Source organism: Lutra lutra, chromosome 13, assembly GCF_902655055.1.
Source record: "Lutra lutra chromosome 13, mLutLut1.2, whole genome shotgun sequence".
Taxonomy (NCBI): domain Eukaryota; kingdom Metazoa; phylum Chordata; class Mammalia; order Carnivora; family Mustelidae; genus Lutra; species Lutra lutra.
The window spans coordinates 5,116,148-5,142,834 of NC_062290.1; the positions used below are offsets into that span (position 1 = coordinate 5,116,148).

General features: G+C 40.2%; 1 protein-coding gene across 8 annotated transcripts; it reads left to right on the forward strand.

Moving 5' to 3' along the window:
* The first annotated feature begins 1,244 nt into the window (after nucleotides 1-1,244).
* Nucleotides 1,245-26,687, forward strand: ZNF484 (zinc finger protein 484). 8 transcript variants are annotated; one of them, XM_047700131.1, is made up of 6 exons: nucleotides 1,245-1,410; nucleotides 3,565-3,677; nucleotides 8,061-8,105; nucleotides 17,531-17,672; nucleotides 17,959-18,051; nucleotides 23,483-26,687. In XM_047700131.1, the coding sequence occupies exons 2-6, from the start codon at nucleotides 3,648-3,650 to the stop codon at nucleotides 25,759-25,761; spliced, it is 2,589 nt and encodes an 862-aa protein (XP_047556087.1). In that variant the 5' UTR covers nucleotides 1,245-1,410; nucleotides 3,565-3,647; the 3' UTR covers nucleotides 25,762-26,687. The 8 variants fall into 8 exon arrangements, with proteins under 8 accessions (XP_047556087.1, XP_047556089.1, XP_047556090.1 ...); XM_047700133.1 differs by having other exon boundaries at nucleotides 17,546-17,672; XM_047700134.1 differs by lacking the exon at nucleotides 3,565-3,677.

A 26,687-nucleotide genomic window follows, 5' to 3' on the forward strand; every position in this document is an offset into this window, starting at 1 on the left:
CATGCATTGAGGAACCATTAGGTTGTTTACATTTTGGCTGTTGTGAATAATGTTACAATGAACACAGGGGACCAGATATGTTTTCCAGATACTCATTTCAGCTTATTGTTTTGTTTTCTTTGTTTTTCAGTTTCATTGTTTCTGTTCTTTATTATTTCCATCCTTCTTAGTATCGGTTTATTGCTCTTCCTTTTTTAGTTTATTGAGGTGGGAGTGTAGGTAATTGAGAATTTTCTTCTTTTGTAATGTAAACCTTTAATATTTTCTCTGGTACAGAATTTCCTCTCACCACTGTCTTAGCTACAACCTACTAATCTTGATATATTGTGTTTTCATTTTCATTCATCTTAATGTATTTTAAAAATCTCTTTGAGGGTGCCTGGGTTGCTCAATGGGTTAAGCTGATGCCTTCAGCTCAGGTCATGATCCCAGGGTCATAGGATGGAGCCCCACATTGGGCTCTCTGCTCAGCAGGGAGCCTGCTTCCCCCTCTCTCTCTCTGCCTACCTCTCTGCTTACTTGTGATCTCTCTCTCTCTGCCAAATAAATAAATAAAATATTTTTAAAAATCTCCTTGAGACTTCCCCTTTGGCTCATGGATTACATAGAACTGTGTTAATTTACAAGTGTCTTTCTGTTCCTGATTTCCACTTTGATTCTTCTGTGTTCAGAGAACATAGCCTGTATAATTTCAGTTCTTTTTTTTTCTTTTCTTTTCTTTTTTTTTTTTTTTTTCGACAGAGAGATCACAAGTAGGCAGAGAGGCAGGCAGAGAGAGAGGAGGAAGCAGGCTCCCCAGTGAGCAGAGAGCCCGATGCGGGGCTCGATCCCAAGAACCTGGGATCATGACCTGAGCTGAAGGCAGAGGCTTAACCCACTGAGCCACCCAGGCGCCCCATAATTTCAGTTCTTAAATCTGATTAAGATATGTTCTATGACCCAGGTTATGTTTTATCTTGGTAAATGCTCCATGGGTGCTAGAATAGAATGTGTATCTTGCTGTTTGGGGGCAAATTGTTGATTGGCTTCAGTGGTGGTGTTGAGTACACAAGAGAACGCAGAAAGGCTTTGGGGGGCTTGGGGTGAAAGACTGTGGTTGTTCCCTGGCTTATTGCCAGAGTAGTACCTCTGTTTGCCTTCTTTCCTCCCACAACTCTGAGCTACATCGTCTTTACGTCACTCCAACATGGCAGCCCGCAGACCTGAGTGGCTAATGGGCGCCGCCATGTTGGCGCCCAGTCGGCCATTTGGAGGGGGCCGATTTTAGCCGACAGCCATGTTGAATCCGGGAGACCTCCCACCGAGTAGCCGCTAATGAGCGTGCGCACACCTTGGCGACGGCGTAAGGAGTCCCGCAGGGACTGGGAGGGAGTGAGAAAAGAAGTCGACCGGATTTAGTCACCACCTGAGGTATATGGCCACTGTCTTGAGATACAGTGGGTGAGGGGCAGATGAGTGCAGCGATAGGAACATGGGGAGCTGAGCCGTGAAAAGTCTCTGATGTCTGTGATTAGCATTGGGTCAGTGATGGGGGCGGGCACTGGATGGAATAATGGGAGTCGGTGGGGTCTCTGACGGTGGATCGTCGGCGGAGGGTCGGGGTCTGTGGGATCTCTGACGGTTTGATCGGAGAGGGAGGGTCGCGGTCTGTGGGGTCCCTGACGGTGGATCCGCGGGGGAGGGACGGGGCCTGTGGGGTCCCTGACGGTGGATCCGCGGGGGAAGGGACGGGGTCTGTGGGGTCCCTGACGGTGGATCCGCGGGGGGAGGGACGGGGTCTGTGGGGTCCCTGACGGAGGATCCACCGGGGAGCGGCGGGGTCTGTGGGGTCTCTGAGGGGGTATCCGCAGTGGCGGGACCCGGTCTGTGGGGCCAGTATGGGTGGAGAACTGCAGAGCCTGGATAATGAGGGATCTGAGGGTTAAGAGATGTTAGATATTAATTGATATCCTCTTTTAGGCTTTTGGTTTGTTCCTCTTTATGAGTATTCATGTTATATATTGCTGGAGATTTAAAAAATATGCCATGAGATTGCCTATACGTTTTCATATACCTTATTTTGATCGTTTACTTATCCAGATTAGTAGCTACTTTGTTACTTGTAATATATATTTTCTTTCTCTTTTTTATTGTCAGACGTCTCAAATTTTTATTTTATGGGCCATTTTAAGGTACTGGTTTTGTTTATAATCTATACTTTTGTTTTCTTTTTAAAAATTCACTCACTTGTTTTATTTGTTTTAATTTAATTTAATTTATTTATTTGACAGAGAGCGACACAGCGAGCGAGGGAACACAAGCAGGGGAAGTGAGAGAGGGAGAAGCAGGCTTCCTGCCGAGCAGGGAGCGGGATGTGGGGCTGGATCCCAGGACCCCGGGATCATGCCCTGAGCCGAAGGCAGACCCTTAACGGCTGAGCCACCCAGGCGCCCCCAGTCACTTGTTTGAGAGAGAGAGAGAGAGAGAGAGAAAACGGGAGAACGTGCCCACGTGACAGGTGGGAGGGGCAGAGGGAAAGGGAAAGGCTGTCAAGCCGACCCATAGAGACGCTGGGATAGGGACTCTCCATCCCAGGAACCTGAGATTAAGACCCTGGCAAAAATCAGGAGTTCCACGTTCAACTGACTCAGCCACTGAGGTGCCCCATCTCTGTTTTTTGTTTGTTTGTTTTGTTTTGTTTTTTAAGATTTTATTTACTTATTTGACAGAGAGATCACAAGTAGGCAGAGAGGCAGGCAGGGGCCGGGGGCGGGGAGCAGGCTCCCCGCTGAGCAGGGAGCCCGATGCAGGGCTGAATCCTAGGAGCTTGGGATCATGACCTGAGCAGAAGGCAGAGGCTTTAACCCACTGAGCCACCCAGGCGCCCCATCTCTGTTCTTTTTTTTTTTTTTTTTTTTAAAGATTTTATTTATTTATTTGACAGAGAGAAACACAAGTAGGCAGAGAGAGAGGAGGAAGCAGGCTCCCTGCTGAGCAGAAAGCCCGATGTGGGGCTTGATCCCAGGACCTGGGATCATGACCTGTGCCGAAGGCAGCGGCTTAACCCACTGAGCCACCCAGGCGCCCCATCTCTGTTCTTTTTATGTTAATTTTATCTCTCTTCTTTTTAAAAGATACTTTCTTCTTTTTTTTTTTAATGTAAATTGTCATTCTTTCCTTATTTTCTCAGTTTTATACTGGATATCTATAGGGGTATAAAATTTTCCTTAAATACATTTTTATTATTAAGTGTATTAATAAGTGTATATATTAATAAGTGTATGTATTAAGTGTATATATTTTTAAATATTCTTTTCTAAAGATTTTTAAAATTTTGTTTATTTTAGAGAAAGTGTGAGCAGGGAGGGGGCAGAGGAAGAGGGAGAGAAAGCTGAGCATGGGGCTCCATCCCACAGCCCTGAGATCATGACCAGAGCCAAAATTAAGAGTCAGAGGCTTAACTGACTGAGCCACCTAGAGGGGTGGAACTTGAAACTCACCCACTGACTTGAAGTTGAATCAATCACTAATGGCCAGTTATTTAATTAATCATCTGTATGTAATGAAGCTCTCATAAAATTACAGAAAGTTGGAGTTTGGCGATCTTTTGGATTGAACACATGAAAATGCTGGGAAAGTGAAGTACCCCTTCCCATGTACCTTGCCCTATGCATCTCTTCCATCTAGTTGTTCCTGAGGTATATTCTTTTATAATAAAGTTTTATTTAGTCCAGTAAGTCAAATGTTATCTTGAGGTTTGTGAGCTGCTCTAGCAAATTAATGGAACCCAAGCTGAGGTTCCTGGGAACCTCTGATTCACAGTCGACTGATAAGGTACAAGTAACAATGATTGGCATCTGAAGCTGGGGTGGGGGCAGTCTTGTGGGACTGAGCCCTCAACCTGTGTGATCTGATGCTGACTCCAAGTTGATGATGTCAGAATTGAGTTAAATTGTAGGACACTCAGCTAGTGTTGCAGAATTTCTTAGTGTGGATCCCTTTCCCGCCCTGCTTCAAACACATGCGCACACATTTGGTGATCAGAAGTATTGAGAATAGAGGAAAAACACACAGAAGAGTTTTTCCTTTACAGGGCATGGGATTGATTGGTGGAGAGCCAGGACCATTGGGGTAGAGCTGTTGAAGGGTGTGATCAGGGACTGTAGAATGAGTGATTTGGGGGTCTATGGGCAGCAGGATGTGGGAACCAGTGATTCTGAGGTGTGGATAATGGCTCCAGGGGGAGGTCAGTGTGTAGTGGCGGACGGTGGGAGTGAGGAACTAGGTGATGATGACATAAGTGGGCTGTGAAGTCAGATGACCTCTGGTACAGTAATTGCATTCTACATGGGTTGTTGATACTTCAGTAATATTTAAGGAGCATTTATATGCAATACATTGGCCGAGTGCTTTTTGAGTATTATAAATTTATCTAAAAAGTATGAAGATGGGGAAACTAAGGCTGAAGTGAGTTCTCCAAATTGTCACAGCTAGATGATAGAAGAGCTGGGATTCAAAAATGCATTGATTTGGCTCTGTATTTCTTATTGTCCCCTGTGATACCTGTTCCACACTGTAGGAGGCTCTTGGGAGGACAGCTGAGCGGCTGTCACCATGTGGCACACTCTCTGCAGAGAGTCTCCACGGAGCCGTGATGTCAGAGTACTTCGTGAGCCTTCAGAATCTCTTCTTCAGACTCCAGCCCACCTTGGCCTAATTTTGCTGGTAGTCTGCAGATGTTCACCCATCCTAGGGCTCCTAGGAAGATTGGAGTTCTAAGATACAGAGTGGTGAGGCCCAGTGTGAACATGACAGCCAAGGAGAATTTGCCCACAGGATCCAGCTCACATCCTGCCTCTGTGGCAATGTGACAGCTCCTGTGAAGTGGGAGGGGAGCGGCAGAAGCAGGATTGTTTTTAGAACTGGGCCGGCTAAAACAAAACATGATCCTTTTGCGGTGTGAACTCTGTATGGGTGATGTCATATATTCCAAATCTATTTGCTGTAGTGGGAGAGATTTTTTAGAAGTCTTTATTCATTTATTTATTTATTTTTTGAGAAAGAGCATGTGTGTGGGGGTATCAGGGGCAGCAGGAGAGGTAGGGAGAGGGAGAGAAGCTTACCCAGGCACCATGCTCGGCATGGAGTCTGACAGTGGGCTTGATCTCATGACCTCAGCCAAAATCAAGAGTGGGACGCTTAACCAACTGAGCCATGCAGGCACCCTGAAATTTTTTTTTAAGTTTTATTATAGAAAATTTTAAATGTACAGTAGAGAAAATAATATAATGAACCCGAAATGCCCGTATCACCCAGTCTCAGTAATTATCAACTATCTGCCAGTGTTGTTTCACCTGTTTCTTCCCACTTACTTTGTTTTGATCAGAATATTTTTTTTAAAAGTTTATTTATTTATTTGAGAGAGAGAGAAAAAAAATGAGCAGTGGGGAGGGGCAGAGGGAGAGAGAGAAGCAGAATTCTTGCTGAGCAGGTGTCTCTATGTGGGGCTCTACCCCAGGACCCTGAGATCACGACCTGAGCTGAAGGCAGACACTTAACCACCTCAGCCACCCAGGACCCCCTTGACCATAATATTTTAAGATAAATCTTGGATACCATGTCATTTCACCCACAAATACTTCAGCATACAGGTCCTGATGTGGACTTTTTTTCTCAAAGCCACCGAGTCATTACCAATCTAACAGAAGCTCCCCAAGAGTAAGTAGCTCCTGCATCTGACACTCTGTAGTCAAGTTTTTCTGATTATCTAAAACATGACTTTGTTAACTTTTTACAATAAAAATTTTAGAAGGAGGAAAGCTAAGCAAGTAATATAATGAACCCCCAAATGCCCATTGGTCAGTGGGTATCAGTGTGATAATTTTACAGTTACCAAGTCATGCCCAGTCCTTTGTCATCTACACCTTACTTTTCCCATAGCTTTTCTCTTTTGCTGGATTATTTTGAAGCAAATCTCAAACACTGCATCATTTTACCCATAAATTTTTCAATATATAAACCTGAAAATAAGGGCTCCTGGGTGGCTTAGTGGGTTAAAGCCTCTGCCTTCGGCTCAGGTCATGATCCCAGGGTCCTGGGATCGAGCCCCACATCGGGCTCTCTGCTCAGCGGGGAGCTTGCTTCCCCCTCTCTCTCTGCCTGCCTCTCTGCCTACTTGTGATCTCTCTGTCAAATAAATAAAATCTTAAAAAAAAAATAAAAAACTTGCTTCCAAACACAGCAATGAGAAAAGGTATTTCTGAGATAATTGGGGTATTTTGAATATAAGCTGAATATTAAAATGATACAGAATTACTAGTAATTTTCTCAGGCATAATAATCTTCTAGGAGATTTACGTGAAGTATTTAGGCATGAAGTATCATGACATCTACAACTTCCAAATGATTCAGCAAAAAATGTGTACATACACATATGAACCTACTTGTGACTGTGTGTGTATAGAAAGATTAAGCAAATATGGCAAAATACTAACTGTTGAAACTAGGTGGAGGGTATATATGTGTTTCTAGTACTAATCATTCAACTCTTCTTTCTGTTAGAAAACTGTGATTAAAAGTTTTGGAAAGTGGCGCCTAACTAGCTCAGTAGAGCATGAGACTCTTGATATTGGGGTCCTGAGTTTGAGGCCCATGTTGGGCATAGAAATTACTTTAAAATATTTTAGGGGTGCCTGAGTGACTCAGTCAGTTAACATTCCAGCACTTGATCTCAGCTCAGGTCTTGATCTCAGAGTCGTGAGTTCAAGCCCTGCATTGGGTTCCATGCTGGGTATGGAGCCAATGCAAAAGAAAAAAAAAAAAAAAAAAAAAAAAGGAAGAAAGAAAGGTAGATTTTAAAAATAAAAAAATAACAATACTGGAAAATAAGTGACTCAGATCAGTTGTTTTATTTTTTTTTTTTAAGATTTTAAAAATTTATTTATTTCACAGACAGAGATCACAAGTAGGTGGAGAGGCCAGGCAGAGAGAGAGGAGGAAGCAAGGCTGAGCAGAGAGCCCGATGTAGGGCTCTATCCTACGACCCTGGGATCATGACCTGAGCTGAAGATAGAGGCTTTAAACCCACTGAGCCACCCAGGGGCCCCTCAGATCAGCCTTTAAGGTATGTTATTAACTAGAACCAAATCCACTTACTACATTGTAACCAAGACAAATTTTCCATTGAAGTTTCCCTTTAAAGAACTAAGTTAAGGAAAAATGTGAAAAAGCTTCAGGGTCTCTCTGGTCTTTCCTGTCAATGTTCTCACAGCTGGGATGGGCTAGTCACAGAAGCTCAGAGCAAACTCATTATATTCTTTAAAAACAGTTACTTTGTTTTTTACTAGCAAATAAGAAGAATATAAAAATTACCTGTAATTTTACCATTACCCAAATAATATATCTGTTAACATGGTAGTATATTTCATTCCAGATAATTTTCTTTTTGTGCATGAGTGCATTTGTAGATGTGTATATGCATGTATGTGTGCATATGTATGTACACCCACATTGTTCAGTGAAAATGGAATCATACTGTTTAGTACATATTTTGATTTTTTCTTGTCAGTTTAACATATTTTCTACTGTAATTTAATTTCACATAACTTTATGTTCTCAGGATGGCCTATAAATTATTTAAGCAGTCTGTAATTATTGGTTATCAAGATGTTCTAGCCTTTTTCTTTTGTTATTAGTCATGCTGTGGTAAAACTGCATTTAAATTTTTGTGCAATACAGGATGATTTTTTTTTTTTTAAGATTTTATTTATTTACTTATTTGACAGAGAGATCACAAGCAGGCAGAGAGGCAGGCAGAGAGAGAGAAGGAAGCAGGTTCCCTGCTGAGCAGAGAGCCCGATGCGGGGCTTGATCCCAGGACTCCGAGATCATGACCTGAGCCGAAGGCAGCGGCTTAACCCACTGAGCCACCCAGGCGCCCCACAGGATGATTTTTTATGATACAGTTCTAGAAATAAGTTTTTGGGTCAGCTGCATGGATGCTAAATGATGTATGTGTCCATGTATGGGACCCTGGCACAGTTTCTTCTCTCATCTGTCCCTCTGTTTATCTTATTTTTCAGATCTCTACCTCTTTCCCAGAAAAGCCAGAAATGACCAAGTCCCTGGTGAGTTCTTTTTGTTCATATATTTGTTGCTTTATTTTCTAGTGGATTTTAGGAAGCATTTAATAATCCATACAGTAAAATGGACAAGCACAAATAAATAAAATCTAAGATTGGGTGGGGAAAAGAGGTGACTTATTAACTCTAGGTCAAGCTTGCAGTGTAGATATATAAGACTTGTGTGATTTTATATAGCTATGAACTTTGAACTGTGAGATTATCTCTGATCTTCCTGAAAGACCTAGCAATAATGGAAATGAGATACTGATTTATATTGTTGATAAGTAATTTATTTCACCTGTACTAAAGATACCGTGTTCCTGATGTTTGAGAAAAATTTTAATGGCTCTTCAGATGGTTGGAGACAGAACAACAACACTGTTAGTGGAGGTGCGCTGATAGGTTTTCTGTTGTTATAAAGCAGTGCTTCTCACACTTGAGCATCACTACAGATTCTGATTTAATAGTGTTGGGATTCCCACAGGATATCATTGCTGCTTGTCCAGGGACTACCTGCTGAAGCAAAGTTTTGAGGTTTTATGATGAACAGGTATTTTGTCAGATGGTTTTTCTGCATCAGTTGGTATGGTAATGGGATTTTACTTCTTTTTTTTTTTTTAAGATTTTATTTATTTATTTGACAGACAGAGATCACAAGTAGGCAGAGAGAGAGGAAGAAGCAGGCTCCCTGCGGAGCAGAGAGCCCGATGTGGGACTCGATCCCAGGACCCTGAGATCATGACCTGAGCCGAAGGCAGCGGCTTAACCCACTGAGCCACCCAGGCGCCCGGGATTTTACTTCTTAAGTCTGTTGCGATGGTGGATCACAATTGATTGATTTTCTTTTCTTTTTTTTTTTAAGAATAAAATGTATTGTCTTCTCATGCAGCAGGAGGCCCTGCTGTGCCCTCAGACGCCCCCTTCCCCCCCTACAATTGATTGATTTTCACATCTTGAGCCAGTTTTGCAACCTTTGAATAAACCGCATTTGATTATGGCATATACTTCTTTCTATTTATTTGTATTTGCTGATACTTTGTTAAGGATTTTGGTGTCATATTTATGATGGATGCTGATCTATTTATTTTATTACTACTATGTATGGATTAAAGTTCCAACTCCCCACCTGGCTTTTTCTCACACCACACCTTTGGAGCATGAAAGGGGCATATCTCTTTAGCTAGTCAGGAGTGCGAGTCTGGGCTACTCACTGGGTCTTCGCTGATGGGTTTGGGGTCAGGCTCAAAGGTTTTGTTTGTTTTTTTAATTTGTTGTGTCTGCCTTGAGTGTGTTTCGCCTACAAGTTTTCTGCCTTTCTGTGCCTTTGCTGGTCTTTTAGCTAGAGAGAGCAGACTTTTCTTTGAGCTCTCTTTGTGTGCTCTTGTTGGTGATACTGCGTTGTAGGCTTTTCTAGCACCTGTAAGGACTGTATGAAGCAGTCTTTGGGAACTCATATTATGTAGTTTTGGGTTTCCGGTTCCTCAGCAGTTCGACTTCTTTTAGCCTTACAGAGTCTTCTCATATTTGTTTTATGGATGATGTCTATGGTTTCTAGATGTACTTAGTGGGATGAGAAGGGACAAGTGCATCTATTTCCATCTTTCCAGGAATGGAAGTCAGTTCACTGATTTTTTTTTTTTTTTAAGGAGGACTTGTTTTATATTAAGCGTATTCCTCTTTTTTTTGGCATTTTACTGTGAATTTAATTATGGAAAGTGCTAATTGTATCACTCTAAGACTTGAAAGTTGTCTAATTTGTTAAGCATATTCTTACATATTTTTTTTCAATTATATTTACCTCTTTGTTCTTTGCATTTTAACTTTTATTTTATTTATTTATTTTTAAGATTTCATTTATTTATTTGACAGAGAGAGAGAGAGCACAAGTAGGCAGAGCAGCAGACAGAGGGAGAGGGAAAGTCAGGCTCCCTACTGAGCAGGGAGCCTGACGCAGGGCTTGATCCCAGGACCCTGGGATCATGATCCAAGCCAAAGGTGGGCACCTAACTGACTGAGCCACCAGGTGCCCCTGCATTTTAACTTTTAAAAGTAAATATTTCATTTGGAATATCACAGAACTGTTACTTGTGTTTATTCAGTCACATAATTCTTTGAGGCTTCATAGAACGTTGCTTGGATCTCAGATTCCAATCTTCAAAGGTAATCACTGTGAACTTAATTGAATTGCTTGTTTTAATACTTTCATATGTGTGGGGCACCTTCGTGGCTCAGTGGGTTAAAGCCTCTTCCTTCAGCTCAGGTCATGATCCCAGGGTCCTGGGATCAAGCCCCGCATTGGGCTCTCTGCTTAGCAGGAAGCCTGCTTCCTCCTCTCTCTCTCTCTCTGCCTGCCTCTCTGCCTCCTTGTGATCTCTGTCTGTCAAATAAATAAATAAAATCTTAAAAAAAATACTTTCATATGTCTAAGTAGCATGTTTATATTGGTACCACTTGGCTTTCAACTTTAGGCAGTATCTACTGGCTTCATACAATGGAGAATGAGGATTTAACTCTCTTTGAAACACTTAGGCCCTCAACACTCACATGCACATTTCTTATGTTTCCTTATGATAGGAATATTATAGTTTTGGGTAAATCAATAGCCTGTATTTAATGTGAGGATTATTTTAATTATATTCACAGCTGCACCATTTACTTTACCTTTTGTGCACTACTTTTTGTTTTACCTGTAATCAGTAATTGGTTTAATCTTTACTTTCATTTTTTTGTTTGTTTGTGTATGTGTACATTGTTATATGGCAATTAATTCCATGTTATATGGCAATTAATTCCATAAGTCTCCCCAGGTATAGAAATATCTTTTCAGTATGTTAAAATATATTAGGTAGTAACAGTAATGGTAATCACAGGCCTTACTATAGTGCTTGCTATTTGCCAGGCAGCACGGTCTCTATTAACTATTTAATTATAACCTCTATGAGGTATCTGTAATCATTCTCACTTTTCAGAGGAGGAAACAGATCCACAGAAAGGGTTAGTAACTTGCCCAAGATTGCTCCACTAGTAGTGTTGAAGCCAGGTATAAGCCCAGATAATTTGGCTTTAAAATATAGGCTCTTAATTTCATCTCTAAAGAAACTTCTCTCATGGTCTTTGACCTGACCTGCTTGCAGTGTTCTCTGTTTGATACTCAGCTGCTAACTTGGAGTCTCCCTTTGGCATAGTCCTAGGAATTCCTTTCATGTTCCTCAAGGGTTGGATCTCTTGTTTTAGGCTCTTTCTTGATTTATGCTCTCATTTTTTTTTTTATGCTCTCATTTTTTTTAAGATTTTATTTATTTATTTGACAAAGAGAGAGATCACAAGTAGGCAGAGAGAGAGGGGGAAGCAGGCTCCCTGCTGAGCAGAGAGCCCAATATGGGGCTCTATCCCAGGACCCTGAGACATGACCTGAGCCGAAGGCAGAGGCTTAACCCACTGAGCCACCCAGGTGCCCCATGCTCTCATTTTTAGAGCCTGTTATACAGTGGCTCTTTATAAAGTGTGGGTAGGAAGTGAATTTTTTGAGACCTTGTGTATCTGGAAATAACTTCATAGGTTGGTTGGGTGTATGTTCTAGATTGTAAATTTCTTCTTCTTCTTCTTCTTCTTCTTCTTCTTCTTCTTCTTCTTCTTCTTCTTCTTAGATTGTAAATCATTTTTACTCATAGTTCTGAAGCCATTGTTTTTACTTTTCCATCTCATTTTCACTTATTGAATTTGGTAATAAGAATAATTGCCCCCAAAGATGTCCACATCCGAATTCCTGGAAAGTGTGAATATGTTACCTTACATGTCAGAAGGGACTTTGCAGATGTGGCTGAATTAAGGATCTTGAGGTAGAGAGATTATGCTGGGTTATCTGGGTGGGCCCAGTGTAATCACATGGGTCCTTACAAGTGAAAGAGGGAGGCAGTAGTCAGGGAAAGATTTGAAAATGCCACTCTGCTGGCTCTGAGATGGAGGAAGGGACTGGGACCTTCTAGAAGTTGTGTAGGTCAAGGAAATGAATTCTCCCCTTGAGCCTCCAGGAGGAATGTAGCCCTGCTAAGTTCTTGATTTTAGCCTAGTAAGATTCATATTGAAATTCTGGCTTCAGAATCATAAGATAATAAATTTGTGTTGTTTTAACTTTGTGATAATTTGTTACAGCAGCAATAGGAAACTATTAGAGATTTTGGTACCTTGTGGGGTGCTACTATAGTAAATACCTAAAAGTATGGAGGTAGATTTGGAATTCGGTAGTGTGTAGAAACTGTAAGAATTTTTTTTTTTAAGATTTTATTTATTTATTTGACAGACAGAGATCACAAATAGGCAGAGAGGCAGGCAGAAAGAGAGGAGGAAGCAGGCTCCCTGTAGAGCAGAGAACCCGATGTGGGGCTCTATCCCAGGACCCTGGGATCATGACCTTAGCCGAAGGCAGAGGCCTTAACCCACTGAGCCACCCAGGTGCCCCGAAACTGTAAGAATTTTGAAGAACAATAGCAAGAGCCTAGATTTCCTTGAACAGACTGGTAGTGGAATGTGGTTGTTAACCACTGTGCTAGAGGACTCAGAAAGAGGTGAGGGGCGCAGTAGGAAAACCTGTGTTGTTTTAGAGAACACCTAAATTGTTATAAACAAAGTCTTGATAGAAACGGTTGTTAAAGGTATTGCTGGTGGTGACTACAGGAAATGAGGAGCATGTTACTGGAAACCGGAGGAAAGGGTACCTGTTGTGCAGTGGCAGAAAGCCTAGATGAAGTTTGTCCTGTAGTTAATGTGGAAAACAGATTTGTCAATGATGAACTTGGGTTTTTCTCTGAGAAGATTTCTAAGCAAAGGGTTGAAGATGTAGCAAGTTTATTCTTCCTGATTATAGTGAAATGTGACAGTTGAGATGGATTGAGGGGACAACTGTTAAGAAAAAGAAATCACGGGGCACCTGGGTGGCTCAGGGGGTTGAGCCTCTGCCTTTGGCTCAGGTCATGATCCCAGGGTCCTGGGATCGAGTCCCACATCGGGCTCCTTGCTTGGTGGGGAGCCTGCTTCCTCCTCTCTCTCTCTCTGCCTCTCTGCCTACTTGTGATTTCTGTCTGTCAAATAAATAAATAATCTTAAAAAAAAGAAAAAAAAAGAAAAAGAAATCAGACTTGATGACTTGGGGAATTTTCAGGCTATCAGGATTCCAAAAGATGCCAAAATTAGTTTTACAGTCAAGAAACCTCTTGGGAGAAAGCCAAGGGGGTGGATAAGTGTTTTGTGTATTTTTCTAGGTTTTTAGGTAATTAGCAGGAGAAATAAGGTAGAGTGCATGTACTCTTTTTTTTTTTTTAAGAACCAGAAGTCTCAATCTTGCCTTTTATTTTTTTTAATCTTATTTTTTTTATTGAAGTATTGTTGACACACAATATTAATTGGTTTCAGCTGTGCAACACAGTGATTCGATGAGTCTGTACATTATGCTATGCTTATCACAAATGTAGCTACCATCTGTTGCCTTACAACACTGTCACGATACCATTGACTCTCTTCCCTCTGCTGTACCTTTCACCCTCACAACTCACTCATTCCATAACTGGAAGTCTGTACCTCCCACCACGCTTCACCCATTCTACCTCTACCCCCTGGCAACCATCAGTTTGTTCTCTGTATTTATGGGTTCGTTTCTACTTTGTTTGATTGCACGTGTAAGTGAAAACATGCTATTTGTCTTTCTCTGACTAGTTTCACTTAGGACAGACTATGTGAGTCCATCCATGTTGTCATAAATGGCAAGATCTTACTCTTTTTTATGTCTGAGTGATACTCAGTAATTCCACAATATATGTACATACCACATCTTTATTTAACAATTTTTTAAAGATTTATTCATTTATTTTCTAGAGAGAAAGAGCATGTGCGAGTAGGGAGTGAGGCAAAAGTAGAGGGAGAGAGAGAATCCCAAGCAGACTCCCTGCTGAGCATGTAGTGCAACATGGAGCTCCATCTCATGACCCTGAGACCATGATCCAGGCTGAAACCAAGATTTGGAAGCTCAGCATCTTTATTCATTCATTTATTGATGTGAACAGTGGGGTTGCTTCTAAAATTTGGCTATTTAAATAATGCTGCAATAAACGTAGGGGTACATATATCTTTCTGAATTAGTGGTTTTTTTTTCCTTTGGATAAATACTCAGTAGTGGGTGACTGGATTATACTTTTTTTTGCTTTGCTTTTGGAGATGCTCTCTGGTTAAGTTTTTTTAGTCTTTTGCCCGTATACCCTGAGAATTTGGCAGGCGCGTGTGTGAGTCCTGGTTTCTCTGTCACCCAGCTATAGCCTTCTACTGATTCAAAGCTGAATTCTACCTTTGCCAACACCTAGAATTGGTAAATACTTCAAGTGTAAAAGTAGCTGCATACATCAGCTTAAATCTTCAATGTTCTCTCCAGAGTCTAAACCCCTAACAGCTTTCCTGTATATGGCATTTATAGTTATTCTTGGAAGAAACACTGGACTGCCACAGACTATTGTATCCCATCTGGAAATAGCAGTGCCTCAGAAGAGTCCTTTTTACACCATATATTTCATCCATTTAAAGTATACATTCATTGGTTTTTAGTATATTCACAGAGTTGTATAACCAGTATAAGTTTTAGAACATTTTCTCTAACCCTTCCTCTCCAAACTTATAACATACCTTTTTGCTGTTACCCCCAATCCTTCCATTCCTCCTAGCCCTAGGTAGTCACTAATCTTTCTGTAACAATAAGTTCTCCTGTTCTGAACATTTTGTTTTAAAGGAATCATTCAATATCTGGCCTTTTGTGACTCACTTGTTTTATTTAGCATAATGTTTCCAAGATTCATTCACATTGAAGCACGTATCAGTACTTTATTCCTTTTTATGGCTGAATAACATTCTGTTGTATGGATATAGCACATTTTTAAACCATCATTAGTTCACAGACATTTGGTTGTTTCTGTTTTTGAATATTATGAATAATGCTACTATAAACATTCATGAGCAAATTTTATGTGGACAGATGTTTTCATTTTCTTTGGGGTATATACCTAGAAGTGGACCCCTTGGGTTATATTGTAATTCTGTGTTTAACTTTTTGAGGAATTGCCATTGTTTCACAAAGTGGCTGTACCATTTTATATTTTCACCATCACCACATGAGGATTCCAGTTTTCCACTTCCTCACTAATGTTTATTATTATCTCTCTTTTTTATTGAAGCCATCCTAGTGGGTATATTTCCCTGATAACAAATAATATTGAGCATCTTTTTTATTATAGTCATCTCAGTGATTTGAAGGGGTATTTTCGATATGACCTTTTTTTTTTTTTTTAAAGATTTTTATTTATTTATTTGTCAGAGAGAGAGAGTACACACAAGCAGGCAGAGAGGCAGGCAGAGAGAGAGGAGGAAGCAGGCTCCCTGCCAAGCAAGGAGCCCGATGTGGGACTCGATCTCAGGACCCCAGGATCATGACCTGAGCTGAAGGCAGTGGCTTAACCCACTGAACCACCCAGGCGTCCCTCGATATGACCTTTTGACTAAAGATACTGAGGATCTTTTCATTTGCTTTTGGCCATTTGTTTATCTTTGAAGAAATGTATATTCAGATCCTTTACCCATTTTAATTGGATTACTATTTTTTATTGAGTTGTAAGAGTTCTTTATGTAGTCTAGATCCAAGTCCCTTACTAGACATATAATTTGCAAAAATTTTATCCCAGTTTTTGGGTTGTCTTTTCACCTTTTTTTTTTTTTAAGATTTTTTATTTATTTATTTGACAGAGAGAGAGAGAACACAAGTAGGCAGAGAGGCAGGCAGAGAGACAGGAGGAAGCAGGCTCCCTGCTGAGCAGAGAGCCCGATGCGGGACTCGATCCCAGGACTCCGAGATCATGACCTGAGCCGAAGGCAGCGGCTTAACCCACTGAGCCACCCAGGCGCCCTACCTTTTTTTTTTTTTAAGATTTATTTGTCAGAGAGTGAGAGAATGCACAAGCAGGGGAGCAGGGAGCAGAGGGAGAAGCAGGCTCCCCACTGAGTAAGGAGTCCAATGTGGGACTTGATCCCAGGACCCTGGGATCATGACCAGAGTAAAAGGCAGACGCTGAACCAACTGAGCCACCCAAACTTCCCATCTTTTCGTTTTTTTGATGATCTCCTTTTAAGCACAATTAAGTCCAGTTTATCTGTTCTTTTTTTTCTTTAGTTGCTTGTGCTTTTGATTTTATGTCTAAGGAGTCGTTGCCAAACCCAGTGTCACAAAGATTTACCTTTTAATTAAGTGTAAATTTGGCTAAATATAAGAACATTAGGGCCTTTGATCCACTTTGAGCTAATTTTTTTATATGGTACGAAGTAGGGGTCCAACTTCATCCTTCTACCTGTGGATATCCACTTATCCCAGCATTATTTGTTAAAAAACTTTTTTTCCATTTAAAAATTTTTTGACTCCTCTGTTGAATATCAATTGACTATAAATATGAGGGTCTATTTCTGGATTCTCAGTTACATTCCATTGACCTGTAGTCTCTCTTTATGCTAGTACCACACTGTTTTGGTGGGGGGAGCCTTTTTAAAATAATCTTTTTTTTTTTTTAAGATTTTTATTTATTTATTTGAGAGAGAGATCACAAGTAGGCAGAGAGAATGGGAAGCAGGCCTCCTGCTGAGCAGAGAGCCCGATGTGGGGCCCAATCCCAGGACCCTGAGATCATGACCTGAGGCGAAGGCAGAGGCTTAACCCACTGAGCCACCCAGGCACCCCTTTAAAGTAATCTTTTTTTATTTTTTTTTTTTATTTTTATTTTATTTTTTATTTTTTTTTATTTTTTTTTTTTTTAAAGATTTTATTTATTTATTTGACAGAGAGAGATCACAAGTAGATGGAGAGGCAGGCAGAGAGAGAGAGAGAGAGGGAAGCAGGCTTCCTGCTGAGCAGAGAGCCCGATGCGGGACTCGATCCCAGGACCCTGAGATCATGACCTGAGCCGAAGGCAGCGGCTTAACCCACTGAGCCACCCAGGCGCCCTAAAGTAATCTTTTTTTAAAAGAAATAATGGACTTATGAACAGTGGACTGATAAGTGCAAAATGAATGGCAGAATATAGTTTATTTTTTACGTTAAGTGTTAATGACATGGCATAGAAAACAATGCACAAATCATGTATTTACAGTTTTATGAATTTTCACAGCTTATTTCTTTGAAACTAGTACACCGATAAAAACGAGACCAAAACTACCTAGAATATCATCAGTAGCGCAGAAAGAATGGCATGATGTTTTTAAATAAGATTTATTTTTTCCTTCAAGATAATAACAGAGGATATTGGTGTTTCGTGAGAACCTTATATGTTGTAGCATATTAAACATTATTAAAAGTAACTTCCTAAATATCTTGTTTCCATTCTTCAGTCCTCATCCTTCATATTGAGTAGGAATGTGTTTTTCAGGGATCAGTGTCATTCGAGGATGTCACAGTGGACTTCAGCAGGGAGGAGTGGCGGCAGTTGGACCTTGCTCAGAAGAGCCTGTACAGGGACGTAATGCTGGAAAACTATTTCAACTTGATCTCAGTGGGTAAGCATAGCTCCACTGGCGAGAAGGCTATACCTGTTTGACTACATTTTCATTCTCAGTGGAATTTTTGAAATATGTGGGATTTCTGAGGTATGTGGGAGTTCTAAAAACTGCAGGACATCTGAAGTGTGTAATAGTTTTATTCTTATTTTGTTCTATGTTATTAATTATACTTTTAGGGTATTATGAATATACTTCTCTTCTGCATGAACTTTTCTGAAAAGTAAATGGAATGCTTCATTGAATGGCCTCGGAAACCCAGTCTTCTATTATTTCCTGTTAATAGGGTGTCAAGTTCCCAAACAAGAAGTCCTCTTTAGCTTGGAGCAAGAAGAGCCACGTATGCTGGATGGTGAAATCTCAAGCCACAGCTGTCTCGGTGAGTAGAGAACAAGAACGTGGGGGCCAGCATGTGTGAACTGGAGTTGTACTGGCAGAGTCTGGCAGCTGTGAAATGCTGTTAACAAGACACTTTTGTATATTCCACATTTTTGGAACTGCATGGGTGAAGTTGGTATAGTCCCCTTGGACATCTGAAAGCCATCCCCACTTGAGGCCTCTTCCTGTATCAGTACCTCTGTCTTGGCTTGACTTTCTAGGAGGGAATGTGCTTTAATTACTGGTACTTTGGGTCTAGGATCCTGCTCTATGGCTTTTCTCCCTTTCTCTTAGCATTTTTATTCTTTTTACCTCCAACACAACATTAAATCCTTTTCTTACACATTCAGAAGCTCATTGATTTACCTTTTTAAAAAATTACTGTGGGACACATTCTTGAGGAGTTCTTTTCATTTTCTCTCTTTCCTCTTAGTACTTCAGAATTGTCATTTAGACATAGCCTTCTTTTATTATCTCCCGTGTCTCTTTTCCATCCATCAACTTTGAGTGTACCATTACTACATTCGGGAGACAGCTTTTTGCTGTATATGACAGTAGTAGTGATGTTTCCTGACATTTTCTTTTACTTGGCTAGTGAAACACAACACTGACTTGATCCTTCTAACTCATTTACTTATTTTGATATTTTACAAAAAGTTTTTGTATTTTGCTTACAGGAAATTGAGTTAATTATATTCTTTAGTTGTTAATTAATATCATTATCAGTGTGTTTACCCTCCTGCCCCACTTTTGTTTTTTAAGTTCTCCCTTTTAATTCTCACTCCTCATACTTGCTTTTATCCCTAGAGGTAACTGCTCTAATGTAGTTGATATGTTTGCTATCTATCCTTGAATTTATAGGGTATTTGTAAAATTTAAATTGTTGATATTTTAATTGTAGAAATGGTACTGTGCTATATGTCCTATTCAGTTTCTTAATTTTTTTCTATTAGCACTAAATTGGTTCATGTTGCAGTGTGTTTTTCTTTTTTTCTTTCTTTTTTTTTTTTTTTTTAAAGATTTTATTTATTTATTTGACAGAGAGAGATCACAAGTAGATGGAGAGGCAGGCAGAGAGAGAGAGAGAGAGAGAGAGAGAGAAGCAGGCTCCCTGCCGATCAGAGAGCCCGATGCGGAACTCGATCCCAGGACCCTGAGATCATGACCTGAGCCGAAGGCAGCGGCTCAACCCACTGAGCCACCCAGGCGCCCCTCTTTCTTTTTTTTTTTAAAGATTTTGTTTGTTTATTTGACAGACAGAGATCACCAGTAGGCAGTGAGGCAGGCAGAGAGAGAGAGAGAGAGAGTAGGAAGCAGGCTCCCTGCTAAGCAGAGAGCCCAATGCTGGGCTCGATCCCAGGACCCTGGCTGGGATCATGACCTGAGCCGAAGACAGAGGTTTTAACCCACTGAGCCACCCAGGCGCCCCCTTGTGACTCATCTTTTCAAATAATTCTTTCTGCTCTTTCTAGTAACTTTTGTCTTCTAGAAAATACCATTTAGATGCCCTCCTCTATTACTTTCCTGTGTTACTACTCAAAACCCTGTCATATTTTCTCGTGCCTTTAGGTTATTCTAATCCTATTTGGATGTGCTAATCCCTACCCATGCCTTTTTTCTTTTTTTAACTAGTATATCTTAGGTGCTAGTAATAGATTTCATTGCTTAAAACACCATGTTTACCGCATCATAGCTATATGGAGCCAAACTAAAGGTACTGCCTATTATGTAACACATGACAAATTGTTCTCTCAGTGGGTTTGTAAACTAAAGAAAGAATATGCCTCATATTTGCAGGTTGCATTGACTCTGTTTAGTGTCCATAATTATGTTTATTTACTTCGTTTTAATGTTTTTTAGTGATCCCCTACATCTGACCATTTAATTATTTTGCGACCTGGGCCGATTCAGATACTTACTCTTTGTGCTTAGGCTTCACTTACCTCTTGAGTGGACCTGACCATTACATGCTTAAGCACACATGACTTTTTCCTTTTCTAATTCAGCAGTCCACAGAAACTCAGACAAAACTACATTAAATTATGTGATAACTGAGTCTTTTTTTGAAAATTTTTTTTAATGTTTCTGTAGAAAGTATTTAACAAAATTAAATTCTTGAATTTATGCAACAGGCAGAGGAGGTTACTCTTCTGCCTCAGAGTGATTAAAAAATTTTTTTTTTCTGCTAGGAGCAACTCAGAGGGCCAATAATTGTAATTGGAAAGGGAAAATAACTGCATGAAATGTTTAAAAGGTCAGCCTTTGTGCAGTAAGCGTTGGTTACGGTATACATCTGTGCCAATTAAGTATGACTATGAGTGGCTCAGAATATCTGGTTTTTGTTATTACTTTAAGAAAAGAGAGACCCCTAGATGATCTGTGAAAGAATAATGAATTTTGAAAGGAACAGAGGATCAGAAATAAAAAGCTGAATGGGGAAAAGAATATAGTTGACCCATGGGCAATGTGGGGGTCAGGGACGCCAACTCCTCATGCAGCCATGAATCCATGTATAACTTAGACTGTCCCAGAACCTAACTACTAATAGCCTGATGTTGACCAGAGCCTTAATTGAAAACATAAACAGTCATTTAACACGTGTTTTTTATGTTAGGTATATTACATACAGTATTCTTATGACAAACTAAGCTAGAGAAAGGAAAATGTCATTAAGAAGATCATAAGGAGGGGCGCCTGGGTGGCTCAGTGGGTTAAAGCCTCTGCCTTCGGCTCAGGTCATGATCCCAGGGTCCTGGGATCGAGCCCCGCATCGGGCTCTCTGTTCAACAGGGAGCCTGCTTCCTCCTCTCTCTCTCTCTCTCTGCCTGCCTCTCTGCCTACTTGTGATCTCTGTCTGTCAAATAAATAAATAAAATCTTTAAAAAAATCATAAGGAAAATAAATTTACAGTACTATACTATGTTTATTGAAAAAAATCCACATCTAAGTGGCCCCATGCAGTGCAAACTTGCGTTGTTCAATGATCAACTGTATATGTTTGGATTTAGTAATAAAAAAGACTTGAGTGACTAGTGGAAAGATAGCTTACGTATATACATTTTATTGGCCTGAAATTATGACCCTGTATTTTACTGAATGAGCATTTGAGTCCGTGGTGACAGGAATTGCATATAATTAAACTTTTAAGCACAGGAACAGATTTTTACACTGACCATTGTTGGTGGTAATGTAAATGTTGTCAGATGTTTCAATGGCTTGTAAGCTAAAGAAACTGAAAGATTGCAAAAGATCCAGTATTAGATGCTCTCAGGAATAATAAAAACTGTTAATGTGTATGAGTAAAATTGTAACATAGCACCTAAAGAATATGTCTGGGAGCGTGACAAGGCCCTGGAGGCAGAATGAAATGGATATGAGGTTAGACTATGTCTATATTCAAGAACTCTAGTCGAATAAGTTAATAGTATCTATTTTTTGGTAAATATTTACTGAGAATCTACTATGTCTTATATACTCTTCCAGAATTTGGACTATTAATTATCTTATTCTGGGCAAGAATGGTGTATTGGAGAAAGCAAGCTCCTGTCACTAATAGCCCCCAAGAAACAGTGACTCAGAGAACATAAATATTGACCCAGCATCATGTGACAGTTCCCAAGTCATTGCACAGCCATCCCCTAGAGCTGAGGTTGGCAAACATTTCCTGTAAAGGCCCAGAAGTCATTATTTTAGGCTTTGTGAACCATGTGATTGCTGTCATTACTACTCAATTCCACTGTTTTAGCCCCAAAGCAGCTAGAGGCACTACATCAATGAATGAGTGTCTCTCTGTTCCAATAAAAACTTCATGTACACAGAAATTTGAATTTCATTTATTTTTCATGTGTCATGTAATTATTCTTTTGATTTTTTTTTTTTTTTTTTGACCACTCAAAAACTTAAAATCCATTTCTAGCTTTTGGGTGGAGGCCTGGATTTAGTCTGAGGGCCATAGTTTTCCAGCCTGTGCCTAGGGCATTAACAGCCACAGAGCCGGGTGCCACCAGTCTGGAATATAGCCAGTGGGAAGAGAAGAGGGTTGTGGAGACATGCCTACATCCTTAGGATATGGGCTTTGTCACACAAAATAATTTTTATTCCCATTTGACTGGTAAGAACTGAATTACTTGGCTTTACCTCACCATTAATGAGGTGGTTGTTCGGGGGCAGCCATGAACTTGGCTGCAAGCTTCTTACTGCTGAAGGGAGAGGAAAGGTTCTGATGGAAGGCTTTTAGGCCCTGCTTCAGACAGCTGCTCCTTTCTCCTGTTACATGCCTCCTGTTGAGTACATCTATCTCTGCACCCCAAACCAGAATAAAGAATTGAATCATAGGTGTTTTTTGCCATTTGGCTAAGTCAGAATGAATGAAGCTACAGTAGTTTTTACTCTAGGGGCACCTGGGTGGCTCAGTTGGTTAAGCGTCTGACTCTTGATTTCAGCTTAGGTCATGATCTGGGGTCATGAGATCGAGTTCTGCTTCAGGCTCTGCACTCAGCGTGGAGCCTGCTTGACCCTTTCCCTCCCCTTTTATTCCTCCCCTCACCCCTGCTCACATGTGTGCTTTCTTTCTCTCCCTGTCTGAAATAAATAAATCTTTTTTTTTTTTAAGATTTTATTTATTTATTTGACAGACAGAGATCACAAGCAGGCAGAGAGGCAGGCAGAGAGAGAGGAAGGGAAGCAGGCTCCCCGCTGAGCAGAGAGCCCGATGCGGGGCTCGATCCCAGGACCCTGGGATCATGACCTGAGCTGAAGGCAGAGGCTTTAACCCACCGAGCCACCCAGGTGCCCTGAAATAAATAAATCTTTAAAAAAATACTTTTACTGTACCTAAATACATGGGTATTTAGGACAGAGTGATTAACAGGGAAAGAGAATGTAGAGAGATTAGTGGATGAAGGTTTAACAAGAATAATAAGGATAACAAGGATATAGACAAAGATACTTCTTTTAAGCTACGCAGTTTGTCACTTTGTTCCTCTGACAGCTTACTGCATAGTTCTGCTACATACATAGAGCTGATGTGGCTTCACTTTGAATCTCCTCCAATTACTGAACATTTGGTTTGGGCGAACACCTGACTCTTCTGTGGCTCAGTTTCCTCATCTGTAAAATAGAGACAATACTGATACCAAGAGCAGTGGGTTGTGATGCCTAACTAAGTTAGTTATAGAACTTAGGACAATGCCTGGCACATCTACATGCTACTGCTTATTATTTACTAAATACAAACAAGTATTTGTGTTATTGCTATACATTATATATAAATCTATTACTACTCATATATATTTTTACATATATTTGTTATATTTATATAACACTTTATCTCACACTTCTCTGTAATCACCCTAAATCAACTGTATGTATTGTCCCTTCTATGTTCTCTTAACTGTTCTTTTGTGTGTTTTGTTTTTTTCCTTCTTTTTTAGGTGGGGATATTGGTTTTGAGACTTCACAGCAGGGAATGTCTAAAGAAGTTTTAGTCCAGTTTGAGAGAATTAATCTCTTCACAAGAGATGACCCATATTCCATTTTAGAAGAATTGTGGCAAGATGGTAAACAGACAGGGAGATGTGAGGAAAACCAGAACACAAATGTAACACAAGTTCCCTTTATCAACAAGGGAACACTATTTAATGAGAGAGACTGTGAGTATAAGGATATTGGGAAAATTGGTCATGTAAATACTGCAAGAAAAAGACTCCAGAACTATGAATCATTTGGAAGGAGTTTGAAGCCTATTATAAGCTTATGTGATTATAGAAACAATGCAACAGAAAATCTTGATAAGATTATTGGCTATGGCAATATTTTCACTCATATAAATTCTCATACAGAAATGAATGCTTGTGAATATAACCAGTGTAAGAAACTTCTGAGTCATAAGCAAGCTCTCATTCAACATCAAAAAATTCATACTGAAAAGAAGCTCAGTTTATTTTCTGATTATGTAAAAATTTTCATCCAGAAGCCACACCTCTTTGCAGATCAAAGTATTTATACTGAAGAGAAACAGCATGAATGCAGCAAATGTGAGACAGTCGTCACTCAGAAGCCCCAACTTGCTGTACCTCAGAAGGCTTCTATCGGAGGGAAACCCCGCACACGCACTGAGTATGAGAAGGACTTGTTCCTTAAGTCAAATCATGAGAAAACTCACACCGAAGAGAATAATTGTAAATGCAGTGAATATGGAAAAGCCTTTATCCAGAAGTCAGATCCACTCAGATGTCGGGGAATTCATATGGGAGAAAAACCCTATGAATATCGTGAATGTGGGAAAAATGTCTCTCAGAATTCAAATCTCAATGTACATAAAAAAGTCCACACTGGAGAGAAACACTTTGAATGTACTGAATGTGGAAAAGCCTTCACAAGGAAATCAACTCTAAGTATGCATCAGAAAATTCATACAGGAGAAAAACCCTATGTTTGTACCGAATGTGGGAAAGCCTTTATCCGGAAGTCACATTTTATTACACATGAGAGAATTCATACTGGAGAGAAACCTTATGAATGTAGTGACTGTGGAAAGTCCTTTATAAAGAAGTCACAACTCCATGTGCATCAGCGGATTCACACAGGAGAGAATCCCTTTATATGTACAGAATGTGGGAAGGTCTTCACTCACAAGACAAATCTCATTATACACCAGAAAATTCATACTGGAGAGAGACCTTATATATGTACTGAATGTGCGAAGGCCTTTACCGACAGGTCAAATCTAATTAAACACCAAAAAATTCATACTGGAGAAAAACCCTATAAATGCAGTGATTGTGGAAAGTCATTCACCTGGAAGTCACGGCTCAGGATACATCAGAAATGCCATACCGGAGAGAGACATTATGAATGCAGTGAGTGTGGGAAAGCCTTCATCCAGAAGTCAACACTAAGTATGCATCAGAGAATTCACAGAGGAGAAAAACCCTATGTTTGCACTGAATGTGGGAAGGCCTTCTTCCACAAATCACATTTTATTACCCATGAGAGAATTCATACTGGAGAGAAACCTTATGAATGCAGCAATTGTGGGAAATCCTTCACGAAGAAGTCACAACTCCATGTCCATCAGCAAATTCACACAGGAGAGAAACCCTACAGATGTGCTGAGTGTGGAAAGGCCTTCACTGACAGATCGAATCTCTTTACACACCAGAAAATTCATACTGGAGAGAAACCCTATAAATGCAGTGACTGTGGAAAAGCCTTCACTCGGAAGTCAGGCCTCCACATACATCAGCAGTCTCATACTGGAGAGAGACACTATGAATGTAATGAATGTGGGAAAGCCTTTGCAAGAAAATCAACACTAATTATGCATCAGAGAATTCATACAGGAGAGAAACCCTATATTTGTACAGAATGTGGGAAGTCCTTCATCCAGAAATCACATTTAAATCGGCATAGGAGAATTCATACTGGAGAGAAACCCTATGAATGCAGTGACTGTGGGAAGGCCTTCATTAAGAAATCACAACTCCATGAACATCATCGAATTCACACAGGGGAGAAACCATTTATATGTGCTGAGTGTGGAAAAGCCTTCACCATCAGATCAAATCTTATTAAGCACCAGAAAATTCATGCTAAACAGAAACCCTATAAGGGCAGTGACTTTAGGAAGGCCTTAAACTGGAGGCCACAGCTTAGTGCACATCAGAAATCAGATTCTGGGGAAGTAGAGTGCCCAGGGCCACAATCATGATGTGGAGATAAAAAGTAGTGAGAGCCTACAGCTTGACTAAGAAGCAGGAGGTAAAGCTGCCCTACCTCTGGTCAGAAGTATGAATGTCTGAATCACAGAGCTGATGTCCTGTTTCACATATGGGGGAGACATTGTGAAGAAAGTGTTTAAACAATGTGTGATGGTCATGCTTAATTCCTGGACAGATACTGGGATTGTCAAGCCCCTGCAAATAATAGTAAATATGCAAGGAGTGGATTTGGCAGTCTTTCTTGTTTCATGTTATGGATAAGCAGCTTTATAAATTCAGGGCTGTATTCAATACTAACCAAAGGAATTTCTTAATGAGTAGAGTGCTAAGAAAATTTCTCATTGTCTAAGGATGCTGAAATGAAAGCAAAAGTGTGGACCATTCAGAGCTATAATGAAGAGAATCCAGAAGTTTTTGCGAATATTGACATTAGAGACGCAAAGAAAGGATTCTTTCTTTTTCCTTTCAGGAAGTCAATTATTTATTGTTTACAGTATCAGTATGTGGAAATTTGGATAAACATTTTTCTGTTTGACTTTGAGATTAGCACATCAGAACCACAGGCTTACTTGAATATTCACAGGCCTCTTTAGTTAACCAGTATGTTCCCTTATTTATTAATTCCCTGCCATGACCCAGGTAACTCACACCTAGGAGGCATAAAGTTTTCCCATCTTGTATCCATACCCAAAGTGACCAATGAGGTAAGCAGCAGCCCTGCAGACTACTTACCATCACCTTAGAACTGGCCCTGAGACCACAGGACTTAGTCTGCACTTTGAACTCTTAACATCATCCACAGAAATCTATATTTTTGTACTGATTTCTGTTTGGGAAAGAGAAAAATTAAGAAAATTGATTTCAAAACCTAGAATTCTTTTCTTCCAGTTTTGTTAATACATTCTCTGCATAGTCA